The 12,225-nt window shown below is 35.2% G+C and overlaps 1 protein-coding gene and 1 long non-coding RNA gene across 4 annotated transcripts in view; one reads left to right on the forward strand and one right to left on the reverse strand.

Moving 5' to 3' along the window:
• Window positions 1-12,225, forward strand: part of LOC138691732 (uncharacterized) — a 209,704-nt gene that overhangs the window by 100,054 nt on the left and 97,425 nt on the right. The gene's annotated exons all lie outside the window — the stretch shown is intronic.
• The window catches only part of LOC138691705 (CARD- and ANK-domain containing inflammasome adapter protein-like), a 35,485-nt gene that overhangs the window by 19,996 nt on the left and 3,264 nt on the right, over window positions 1-12,225 (reverse strand). For 2 of the 3 annotated variants that reach the window (XM_069813989.1, XM_069813981.1), the window contains exons 3-5: window positions 6,906-6,986; window positions 6,632-6,694; window positions 5,609-5,704 (exon numbers count right to left, since the gene is read on the reverse strand). In XM_069813989.1, coding sequence (XP_069670090.1) covers window positions 5,609-5,704; window positions 6,632-6,694; window positions 6,906-6,986 — 240 coding nt within the window. Of the gene's footprint in view, window positions 1-5,608; window positions 5,705-6,631; window positions 6,695-6,905; window positions 6,987-10,641; window positions 10,691-12,225 lie in introns of those variants that run through there. The other variant, XM_069814000.1, reaches the window with a different exon arrangement.

Consider the following 12,225-nt stretch of genomic DNA (forward strand, 5'->3'; position numbering starts at 1 on the left):
AAAAAAAAAATAGGCTTACAATAAAAAATGGATTATTTAAGCACTGTCTGATATCTGGTTAAATGATGCTAATATTCGAAAAAAGTGTCAAACTTTGGTTTCCAGCATCCCTGACAAAATCAACGTGTTAATAAAGAATAAAGGAATGTTCGCAAAATATTAGTCACCTCAAGACTCAATTATCTGTTCATTATATCCGCACAAAATACATTTTTGTTCATTATTTCTACCGATAAATACAGCTTCGTTGCACATATAATTAATTTAGTCTAATAATTTGTCCACGTCTGTAGTAGTAGTAGTAGTAGTAGTAGTAGTAGTAGTAGTAGTAGTAGTAGTAGTAGTAGTAGTAGTAGTAGTAGTAGTAGTATACTTGGCTCGGAAACATGACGGCCTCTGTTCTTGGAATTGGTAATCCCTCATAAACCCCCATCCTCTACTCAACCCCTAGCCGCGTGGCAGAAATACAATAGATCCCAGCATTGCCAAATATAGCAGTCATTGCTTCTACCTGTTGGGTTTCACCCGTTCTCAGTGTCTTTGTCGACGTGTTGTTTTATACCGTTGTCCGCTTCAATGTGTCTAATTTATTCCGGCCATGATTAATGAGTGTTGGAGCAGATGATCCGCAGCCAGGCCTCCTGATACACCTGAAGATCCAGGACCATCACGACAAGAACAACAAAAAACACCGTCGAAGAAAACAGAATATCTTATTTGCAGAGGAGCGTAGCTAAGAAAACAAAGTGTTAAAATTGTGTCTAACGTTAGAAATTCTATCCATAAAGTAATCGAAAGTTCAGGCAGTTTAATAAGTATAAATCTTAATCACTTAACATCGGACGTAACCGGCGGAGTTGGATATATGGGCATAGGAATTAAGAATTACGGTTCACCAACTAAAGAGAAAATAAACAAATTAAAACAGAATTCGGTAAGATAGACGATTTTATACGTGATTTACTTCGCCGAACAGTATGTGAACAGCACGCGAAAGAGATATCGCCAACAGCAACACCGTCCTTAGCAACCTAAATAATGACATTATTCACAGCAGTGCTTAAAAGTTTTCTAACTTACAGCAGTGAATTAAACGCTTTTAAATCACTCTACATGACAACCAACATATTAGCAATAGTAAAATGAATATATATGAACTTCTTCGCCAACAACACAGTACAAAGAAAAGCCCTACAATTTAAAATTAAATTTACATACCAGTAATGGATAAAATATTGTATAGCACACTAGAGTAAACAGATTTTATGCGTTCGTGGAAATTATCACCCAAGGCGAAGCTGATAAAATCTAACTTTACTCTTTTGTACTATAAATTCTATAACTATTCAATGATCACAGTTTCAGAAAATTTTACCGGTACAACATTCTTAATTAAGTATAAAATTCTGGAACTTCAATAACATGAGAATTTAACACTTATTATAGAAGTCTGCATTTTTTTGTTTATTTAGGCAAAACATGTTAATGAAAATATAAATATGAAGTGTTTTTAAAATAAGTTTGTTCATTTTTACACCAATTTTGTTGTAGTATTTACAAATTAAGGTATATTTACAAATATAATATAGTCTCGCTGAAAATCGCGGTTTCACGGAACACAGTTTGAAAAACGTTCGCAAATCACAATGACTTCAAGAATTGGCAACTCGGCTAAGGGTTTATCCCTTGCGCGTGCCTGCAGTTAACTGGTAAAGGGGATGAGGGAAGGTCGTCATGTTTTCGTGCGAAGTATAGTACCGGTACTAGTAGTAGTAATTAACCTTCGCACTTAAGCCTACATACAGTTACAATCATTGACATAACGTAAATGACCGAATAGCGTGGGTAGAAAGTGGCGGGCTTGTGAATTTAGCTTGGTAGGGGTTGACTGCAGGGGTGGCATAAGTGTTCATTGTGTCCGCGTCCAGCTTTGTGTACAGACGGAACGGCGTGTTGTGATGAGCCGTACCGAAGACGTGTACTTCTTCCTCAAATTGTGCAGGGAGAATTTGAAGGTGTTGTCTTAGGGTAGGTACACGTTGGAGCAACGATAAACGATAAAAGAAATGACCTAGCAACGCTTTGGTATTATCAAAGAATCAAGTGTTCATATCGGAGCAAGGAGGACGCGGGAAGCGAACATTTTGATTTATCAGTAGAAGATATTCTATGCATCCACTTAATGAAAGAAGATATATAGGAAATATCAGCTGCTAGGTTGAAGTTTAATATAACTTAAATACGTACAAAATTGAACCCGTTTCTCATCCCAAAGGTAATATACATTCGTTGTGCTGTGATTGGTTATTGTGATCACATAATGTATCACGAATAAATACACAACTGATCAATTTGCCAATATCTACAACAATTACATAATTTAATATGCCGAAATAATAATAAATCTATTAATATTTGGATATATTGACAACCACCGGTAATTATACAGATTAATATTATCTTAATCAGAGATCATATAAACGACAAGAGCGAAGAAAATGGTACTTTTCTTTTTCGTCGCTTTTATCGTGTATCTTCGCTTTTATCGTTACTCCAATATGCACACCTCAATGGCAATGCATGCTTCAATTCTCTCTGATATAGCATCGCTGCTTCTTTTATCGTTTATCGTCGCTCCAACTTGTACGTACCCTAATGCACATTAATTTCGTTGTATTGTCTTGTGTTGTGTTCTAAAATATGAAATACGTGCGAGGCGGCAGGCAGTGATCCACCGAAGCGGGGCAGATGGATGGATGGATGGATGGATGGATGGATGGATGGATAGATAGATAGATAGATAGATAGATAGATAGATAGATAGATAGATAGATAGATAGATAGATAGACAGATAGACAGACAGACAGACAGACAGACAGACAGACAGACAGACAGACAGACAGACAGACAGACAGACAGATAGATAGATAGATAGATAGATAGATAGATAGATAGATAGATAGATAGATAAGATAGAGAGCAGGCGAGCGAGGTGCCGAGCGGCGAGGGTGGGGATAACTTCCCCTACTGGCGTTCGCTGTTTTACGATTTATCCATTAATTTAACCTTAAAAGAACTGAACATGTTAAATAGTTTCGACTTCCATGATGATGACATGAAATTATTATTACTAGACGATTTTAACAATAATAAACGTTGGAAGACCAAAACATGCATCCGCCATGATAGATCATGCACAAACTCGTAAAGCGGTGTTTGGATTTCCGTGCGTTTTCTTTTAAGCGAAACGTAAAGCGCTGCAGCAAGACCGTTCTTTTATAGTAAATCCAAACACGCTTTATGACCACAGTCTACTATACACAGTCGCGAAGCTTGAGGTGATTTTTTGCAAATCTCGCGATAAAGCGCTCCAAGCGGTTAGCAACTAGAAACAATAGACTGTCCACGGTCGATTTTGGATTTAGAGTGGACTGAGTCGTATTTCCACCGAGTGCTAGGTCGTTGCGTACTGTTATTTCGCATTGATGCTCGTGAAGAAAAATCGTAACATCTATATCTTATTTTACTTCTAGATGCAAAAAGTGGTTAATAAACAGCAGGAGGGAAGATCTAATGACAAAGAATGAAGCATATCTTTATAATAATATAAAGTTTTGCTCTCTTCATTTCGAAAACACACAATTTATGCATGAAAACAAAAGTAAATTAATCTGGAATGCAGTTCCAACTTTATTTGATGTTTCAAATAAACCTGTTCTGTTATTACCTGCAGCTGAGAAACAAAAGCTTTGCATTGATTCTACGTCTGTATCAGCTGATTCCTTGAATAATTGTACATTTTCAGACAACTTAGGCCTACTTTTTTTTTTCAAAGGATATGTTTTTAATTATAGCTGTTAATTTTGTTGTTATTTTTATATGTTACTTTACTAGAGACGTAGAAAAAATAAGTCTGTTACAATAAAATTTATTGATCACGTTTTATTTCCAATTCTGGTGTGATTATTATTGCTTAACCTCATCCCACTTTGTTAACTACGTAAGCCTATACTACAAGTACCGGTACACGTAAGTTACTCCCATTAATTCATATTTACATTATTATTGTTATTATATTATTGTTGTAAAGGGAAATGCAAATTAATATTTATTGGTTTCATAGTTAATTATCGCTATAATCTTGAATGAGTGAAGCGATTATAGTAAATTTCAGTTCGTTTTGCACAAACAAAAATAATATTAACCTATTTCTTGCAGGTATCTTCGAGTTTATGGTGGAATTTAATATACTTCAATAAAATAATAAATGAACTTTATCCATTTAATATTTCAATAATGGAAGGAAGGTGTTAATTTTTCCAAAAGAACACGACAACGAAAGTGTAACATATTTTGTCATCTGCTAGGAGAGATCTGTGATGATGAGGCTATAGTAGCGATCCTAGTGGTGGACAACTACCTATGTTTGCATTTTTACTGCATATTGAGCTTCGCGACTGTATATAGTAGACTGTGTTATGACTTTGTTGCACGATCCATCATGGAGGAATGCGTGGTTTGGTCTTTTCCAACATTTATTATTGTTAAAATGGTCTAGTAGTAATAATTTAATTTATTATCATTCATTATCCAAACTATTTAACATGTTCGGTTCTTTTAAGGTTAAATTTATTACTGCAGTAATCGCAGCCAATATTAATTTTATTATCCACCATTTTGCAGTCAGCTGGCCGAATTGCGTTTTTTTCGACCCTCTTTTTGCTGCAGGAAAGGCATGAAGCACTTTACTGAAGCGCTTTAAAAACGCACAGTTTGCTGCATGATTTCTGCAGCGCTGCTGCAGCGAAGGTAAAGCAAATTTAATAAAAGAACGGTCTTGCTGTAGCGCTTCACGTTTCGCTTAAAAAAAAAACCACGGTATGCATAAGGGTACGTACACGTTGGAGCAACGATAAACGATAAAAGAAACGATCTAGCGACGCTTTGGTATTATCAAAGAATCAAGTGTTCATATCGGAGCAACGAGGACGTGGGAAGCGAACATTTTGATTTATCAGTAGAAGATATTCTATGCATCCACTTAATGAAAGAAGATATATAGGAAATATCAGCTGCTAAGTTCAAGATTAATATAAGTAAGTAATATAAGTACGTACAAAATTAAACCAGTTTCTCATCCCAAAGATAGTATAAATTCGTTGTGTTGTGATTGGTTCTTGTGATCACATAACGTATGACCAATAAATACACAACTGATCGATTTGCCAATATCTACAATAATTAATTTAATATGCCGAAATAATAATAAATCGATTAATATTCGGATATATTGACAACCACCGGTAATTATACAGATTAACATTATCTTAATCAGAGATCATATAAACGACAAGAGCGAAGAAAATGGTACTTTTCTTTTTCGTCGCTTTTATCGCGTATCTTCGCTTTTATCGTTACTCCAATATGCACACCTCAATGACAATGCATGCTTCAATTCTCTCTGATATAGCATCGCTGCTCCTTTTATCGTTTATCGTCGCTCCAACGTGTACGTACCCTAATTTATTCTACTCAGTACTGTGCAACGACTGAACGAAAATCCTCTCCTAATAGTAACCATGAAGGAAGCTTATCAGTGTCACTTACTTCTTCCTGCTGACTCCGCAAGCGGCGTTCTTCTTCCAGTTCTTCCCTGAGATGTGCTACTTCTTCTTCTTCTTCTTCTTCTTCTTCTTCTTCTCTCTGCGGTAGAAAAAGAGAAACTGGTTCACAGGAAACTCACATAGGTGAAGATACGATAACAAGCTAAGAGTGTGTGTACAAGATGATAGTAACGATTTATTATTATTATTATTATTATTATTATTATTATTATTATTATTATTATTATTATTAACATAACAATTAATATCGAGGAAGAAACAAACAGTAGAATTGTTATGGCAAATAAAGCATACTTTGCAAATCTCAACCTATTCAAAAGCAAATACGCATCCAAATAAGCAAAATTAAGATTATATTTAACAGTAATAAGACCAATTGCAACATATGCAAGTGAAACCTGAACCCTAACTGAATTGTCTAAGCAAAAGTTCCTGGTTTTTGAAAGGAAAATATTACGAAGGATATTTGGCCCAATAAAAGATGCAACGATGAGTGGAGAATTAGAAATAATAAAGAGTTAAATATTTTATTACAAAACCGACACAAAGTAAACTATATAAAAGCGCAAAGGATGGCATGATTTGGCCATATCAATCGTATGGACGAAGGAAAAACAGTTAAGAAAATATATAAATGGAACCCCATCATTAAAAGAGCAAAAGGGAGACCAAAAAGTAGATGGAAGGAAAACATAACCAACGATTTGAAAACAATGAATGTAAAGAATTGGCCAAATCTTGTTCATAACAGAAAAGAATGGCGTAAATTAATTGAGAAGGTCAAAACTTTGACGAAGTTGTAGCACCTATTGAAGAAGAAGAAGAAGAAGAAGAAGAAGAAGAAGAAGAAGAAGACATAACAATTAGTTGTTCTTATTATTACTGTTATCATAGACTTTTAGTAATGACACTTAAGGCAAACATAGATCTGTGCAAAAATTAAAAGAAGCTCGGGAAATCCTCTCCTAATATGTAGTAATCATGAAGAAAGCTCATCATCACTTACTTCTTCCTGCTGGTGCCTCAACGGGTGTTCGTCTCTGAAGTGTGCCACCACTTCCCCTCTGTTCTGCAGTAGAGAAACATTTATTCAGAGAAAACCCAGACAATTGATAAGGGTGTCTGTACAACAGTAATGATTATTAACATATTATTGTGCTTACTGTTGTTATCATAGACTTTTTAGTAATCGCACTTAAAGCCAAACACAGATCTGTCCAATGACTGAATTGAAGTCGATAAAATCCTGTCCTAAACCATGATGAAAGCTCATCACTTACCAGTACTTCATCCTGCTGGCGCCGCAAGCGACGTTCTCCTTCCAGTTCTTCCCTGAGATGTGCTACCTCTTCCTCTCTGTTCTGCAGTAAAAAAAAAAAACTGTTCAGAACTGAGAGAAAATTAAGATAGATGATAACAAACTAAGTGTTGTGCGTACAAGAAAACAGCAACGATTATTATCATCCTCTTTACTTTGTGATAAAGAAAAACTAGTTCAGAACAAGCTGAGATAGGTCATGGTATGACAATAAACAAAGGGTTGTGTGTACAAAAACAATACTAATGATGATATTTAAGGGGTGGATTTCAGCATATTTGCATATTTTATTCCTTACTTCAAAATCACATGCCACCATTATTTAAATGCCTTTCAAGACATTTGTAACCTAGCGACAGATTTTTATAGTGCATAGACCTGCTCGTATATAGGCCTAAGCATATTTCAGGGATTAATATAGGCCTGGGCGCAAACTTCTGTGTTTATGTTACGGTTATGATCACGTCATCACTAGGGAGCGGATTTTTATGTGCTAAAAATTTAAATATATTTATTTTTATGTGCTAAAAACAAAAAAATATTTGCTAAAAACAAAAAAATATTTGTTTTAAATATGACAAAAATACCTTACTTAGCTTGGAAAAAAAAATGTTACTAGGTACTCACCAACCACACTTAAGTGCTAGTAGTTGGCCGAGAATTGCAGTGAACAACAAAGGTCATCTCCAAATTCTCTATCACAAATGGATGCCGATTATCTCTGAACAACGACTTATATTGTGAAAACGATCTTTCCGCATCACAGGACGTCAGACGTGCATAGTTAAAGAGAGGAATGTCGCAAACACATACACCGTCAATTTCACCTACAGGCACATCCTCCAATACTTGAGCAACTTTACACATTTTTTTATATCCACTGTTTTTCCCAAACACATTCTGGGATTTGTCCCTTAGTAATTGTGCTTCTGAACCTGGTAGCGAGTCTAGTTTAATTTCCACGGCACGCACCTCCCTGTTTCAGACAACAGGTTTTTGGATGTTTCGAATTTTTTTATGGTGTCACACAAAAAGCTTAAATTTGCTAATAGGAAAGCCATATCGTTTTTTAAATAACCATCTTTCAGTATATCTTGAAAGATATTGATTGACCAAGCCCGATAACAGGGAATCACAACAAGACATAGGTCTACTTACTTCATGGACATGAGCGAGAGGCGAGAGATTTGTTTAAATTAAAATTCATACCCGAGCTCTTATCTGTTGTGTTTCACAAACAAAGCGTGGAATGAAATCATCTTCAGCAACAATAAACATTCCTAATTATGTGTTGCAAGATCTCTCCTCCTTGTCCATGTTAATTTATTCTCTAATAATAACACTGATATGCTGCCTAGCAGTTCTCAGAACTTGAGGCGATACTATTACAAAAATGGATCACGGATACACCACACAGCGCTTAGAAACTCGAAGCAACCAAGAATTCTTAAAAAGATAACGTACTTCTGAGTGACATAATTGATTTAGTTTTAAAATGTTTAAAAGTTCTTGTAAAAAATTATTTAAGTAAAAAAAAAAAACTCAAGATTTATGTGTTTATAATAGATTTCCTGAAAATATGTATTTACATAATTTTTTTGTGAAAATATGTGTTTTTATGTGAAATAAAATTCGGGTTTTAAACTTGAAACATCATGTTCGGAATTTTTAACTTTGTTAATTGTGTTTTATCACACGCAAAAATAATATTTAATTACATAGAAATCCGCTCCTTAGTCATGACTTACTGCTTCCTGCTGGAGCTGTAACTAACGCCCTGCTTCGTATCTCTGTTCCAGCTCTCTCAATTAGTCTTCCTCTTGTAATTACAAACAAATCAGGTTCATACCTAATTCAGTCAGGTGACAATCTTATCGGAAACAGACATGTTCTGACTGTGAACCGAGACGGAATAATAGACACTCTAACTACTGCAAGTTATAAAATAAATATTAACATATAAATGATCAGTGTAGAAAATGCAACGCCTCGTTGGGAACAAAGAACACGGAGTGGGTGGATGCTTAACTCTTGCCATCATGGACAACACTGTGAGACATAATGGAGCCAAGACCTAATACCACGATGTCAATCAGTGCACGTACAGTATGTGCCACAGGAGACGTAGCAACAGACTCTAAGGATGAAGAAGGTATCACATTATTTGGTATTCACCATGGAGGGCAGAGGCGAATTTACGTACAGGCAGAATAGTCAGCTGTCTACGGTGGCAAATTTTCAGAGGCGGAAAACTTTTAAATAAGACATTTTTAAAATTCGTTTATTAATATGACTATTTCGTTTATATGATGTCATTACATATTCGACCAATGAAGTGTAATGAAATTTTGAATTGCAATCAATCACAGTATTCTTTTGCAACTCGATTTATCAACAGTAATCTCACTAGAGGTTTTGATTTTATCGATAAATCTGCGAGTGGAACATGAGTGGGATTTAATTGACTATTACACGATTAGAACAAAGTATATAAAGATTAGAAGAAATAAAGTACTCTACTACAATAAAATATTAATTTCCTTACCAAAATTATATTTCACTAATGTTAGCTTCACCAAAACGTTTGACCGAATCCGCCATTTTCAGTTGAGTGTCTTTGCGGTAAACAAATGACGATCGCAAAGCATGTTTTATAGTATCGTAAATAATGATTTGCAGTTTGAAATGTTGGAAAACAAAGACAACAAATAGTAGGGACGTGATAAAAGCAGAAAAAAGTATCTAAAGATTAGAAGAAATAAACCCATTATCTCCTGGCCTAGTTGCCTCATAAATGGTGCCTTGTTGATGTCACTTATGAAGTTCAGACTTGTCTTCGGACAGTTGACTAAACAACAACAACAACAATACAATAAAATATTAATCGACTTACTAAAATTCTGTTTCACTAATGTCAGCTTCACCAAAACATTTGAACGGAGCCGCCATTTTCAATTGACTATCTATGCGGAAAATAAATGACGATCGCAAAGCATGTTTTATAGTACCGTAAAGAATTCGCAGTTTGAAATGTTGGCAAACAAATAAACAAATGCTATGGAAGTGATAAAAATAAACAATTGCTCGGGAAGTGACAAAAACAAATTCTAGGAAAGTGACAAAACTGTAGCGATAAACAGCTATGATTGGTTGAAACACATCCTTTTGTACAGTTTTATTGGTCAAAAGTAGTATGAGTAGTAAAAGTGTAACAGTCACAATAAATTTATTGCAGGGTCATTCTTTTGTTTAGTCAATGTCGCCCACTGTTTCCCCGTAAGTCGATAAGCAAGAATCCATTAATGTAACGATGAAGTACTAAATAAAATGCGAAATCCTACTTCCACATCTACATCTTCATCTTCTAATTCTATGTCCATTCTATCTAAAAAAAACGACACTCCTTCATTCAGATTTGATAACTGCGTTTTCATTTAATTAATGTATTAATTAGGTTACTTGTAATTATATTATAAAATGTTTAAATTAAATTATGGCTTCAGCAGATATTTTTTCTTTCCGTTGTTGTTAATTCTACAGCATCTATTAGTGCTTTATGGTTGTGATAATTGATGGCGTTACTTGACAACAATGTTAAGCTGAAATTTGTGTTCAGGTTACTGCCCAGCGACAGTCCTGATATATTGTATTTCATATTTTTGAAGATTGGCTAATTAATTTTAACCAGGCACACTCACATTCATACAAATTTCCAGACTCTAAACACCCAGGCAGTTTTTCTTCTTCACAAACAATACCATAAGCTAAAAGCAAACACGAACTAAAAACCGCTGTCACATTAAAATCAACTCCACAAATGCATTGCTAACGAGGTGATTCGTTAAACAATTATAAACATGAGCAATAATGGACCCCATACTAAATTGAAAACCAACCATAAAGTGATCAAACAAATGCCATCAGACACAAATAATCTGGAGATTTAACAACAATAAAATATTCGGATGTAGACGGTTCGAAATGTCAAGTTTAAGTAAAAAAAAAAGTAACCTCCGGATGTAAAGGATCTGGATAGGAAAATATACTTATTTTGTAATCTTCAACTTTCAGCTCTCTCCTTAAAATAAAAATATATTTTAACGCAGAATACGTCTTTCGCCGCAACGAGTATTGGAACTAGTTTCGGGATCCATAGTGAAACAAAAAATGACAGAATTTGAAGTGCCTACTGTAACATTATGAGCCACTGCCCAATGCTAATGTTATTAATAATTAGGCCATGAACAAATCCAACTTATGTGACCACGACTAATGACGTCATCTTCCATCGCTATGGGCATGAGGGCGCCGAAGCCGAAGTTCATGTAAAATTAGTCATTCCGCAATATTATTTAGTGTTTATAAACATGTACTGCTACAAACAATCGGCGAAAAATATCTAGAGAAGAATAAAAAAGTGAATGAGTATTTGTGGACCTGGAAAAGGCTTTCGACGGAGTGGATTGGAATAAACTGATGGGAATCCTGAAGATAATAGGTGTGGATTGGAAAGAAAGGAGACTGTTCAGTAATTTATATGAAACGAGTCAAATTCAGAATAGGAGGAGAAATGTCGGAAGGAAGTGAAATAGGAAGAGTAGTACCACAAGGATGCCCTTTATCACCTACCCTGTTCAACATCTACTTAGAGAACTGTTTTCAGAATATCGGAGGAGTGATAGTAGGAGGAAGAAGAATAAAGTGCAGAAGATTTGCTGATGATATGGCGTTATTAGCAAAAGAGAAAACGATACTAAGGCATAATATGTGCTATTGGAGCTAAATGACAGCTGTGAGCAGTATGAAATGAAGATAAATGCAAATAGAACGAAGACCATGGTCATAGGAAGAAAAGTAAAGAAAGTAAACTTGCGAATTCTAAATGAGGCAGTAGAGCAAGTGGACAGCTTCAAATAATTTGGGTCTACTAAAAGCAGTAACATGAGCTGCTGCTAAAAAGTCAAAAGAAGGATAGCAATGGCAAAGGAAGCTTTTAATAGAACAAGGAGCATCTACTGCGGACTTCTGGAAAAAGAACTAAGGAAGAGACTAGTGAAGTGCTTTGTGTGGAGTGTGGCATTGTATGGGGCAGAAATATGGACATTACAACGAAGTGAATTGAAACGAATAGAAGCATTTGAAATGTGAATATGGAGAAGGATGGAACATGTGAAGTGGACAGACAGAATAAGAAATGAAGTTGTGTTGGGAAGAGTGGGTGAAGAAAGAATGATCCTGAAACTGATCAGAAAGAGCAAAAGGAATTGGTTGGGTCACTGCCT

The sequence above is a fragment of the Periplaneta americana genome, chromosome 2, assembly GCF_040183065.1.
Source record: "Periplaneta americana isolate PAMFEO1 chromosome 2, P.americana_PAMFEO1_priV1, whole genome shotgun sequence".
NCBI lineage: Eukaryota > Metazoa > Arthropoda > Insecta > Blattodea > Blattidae > Periplaneta > Periplaneta americana.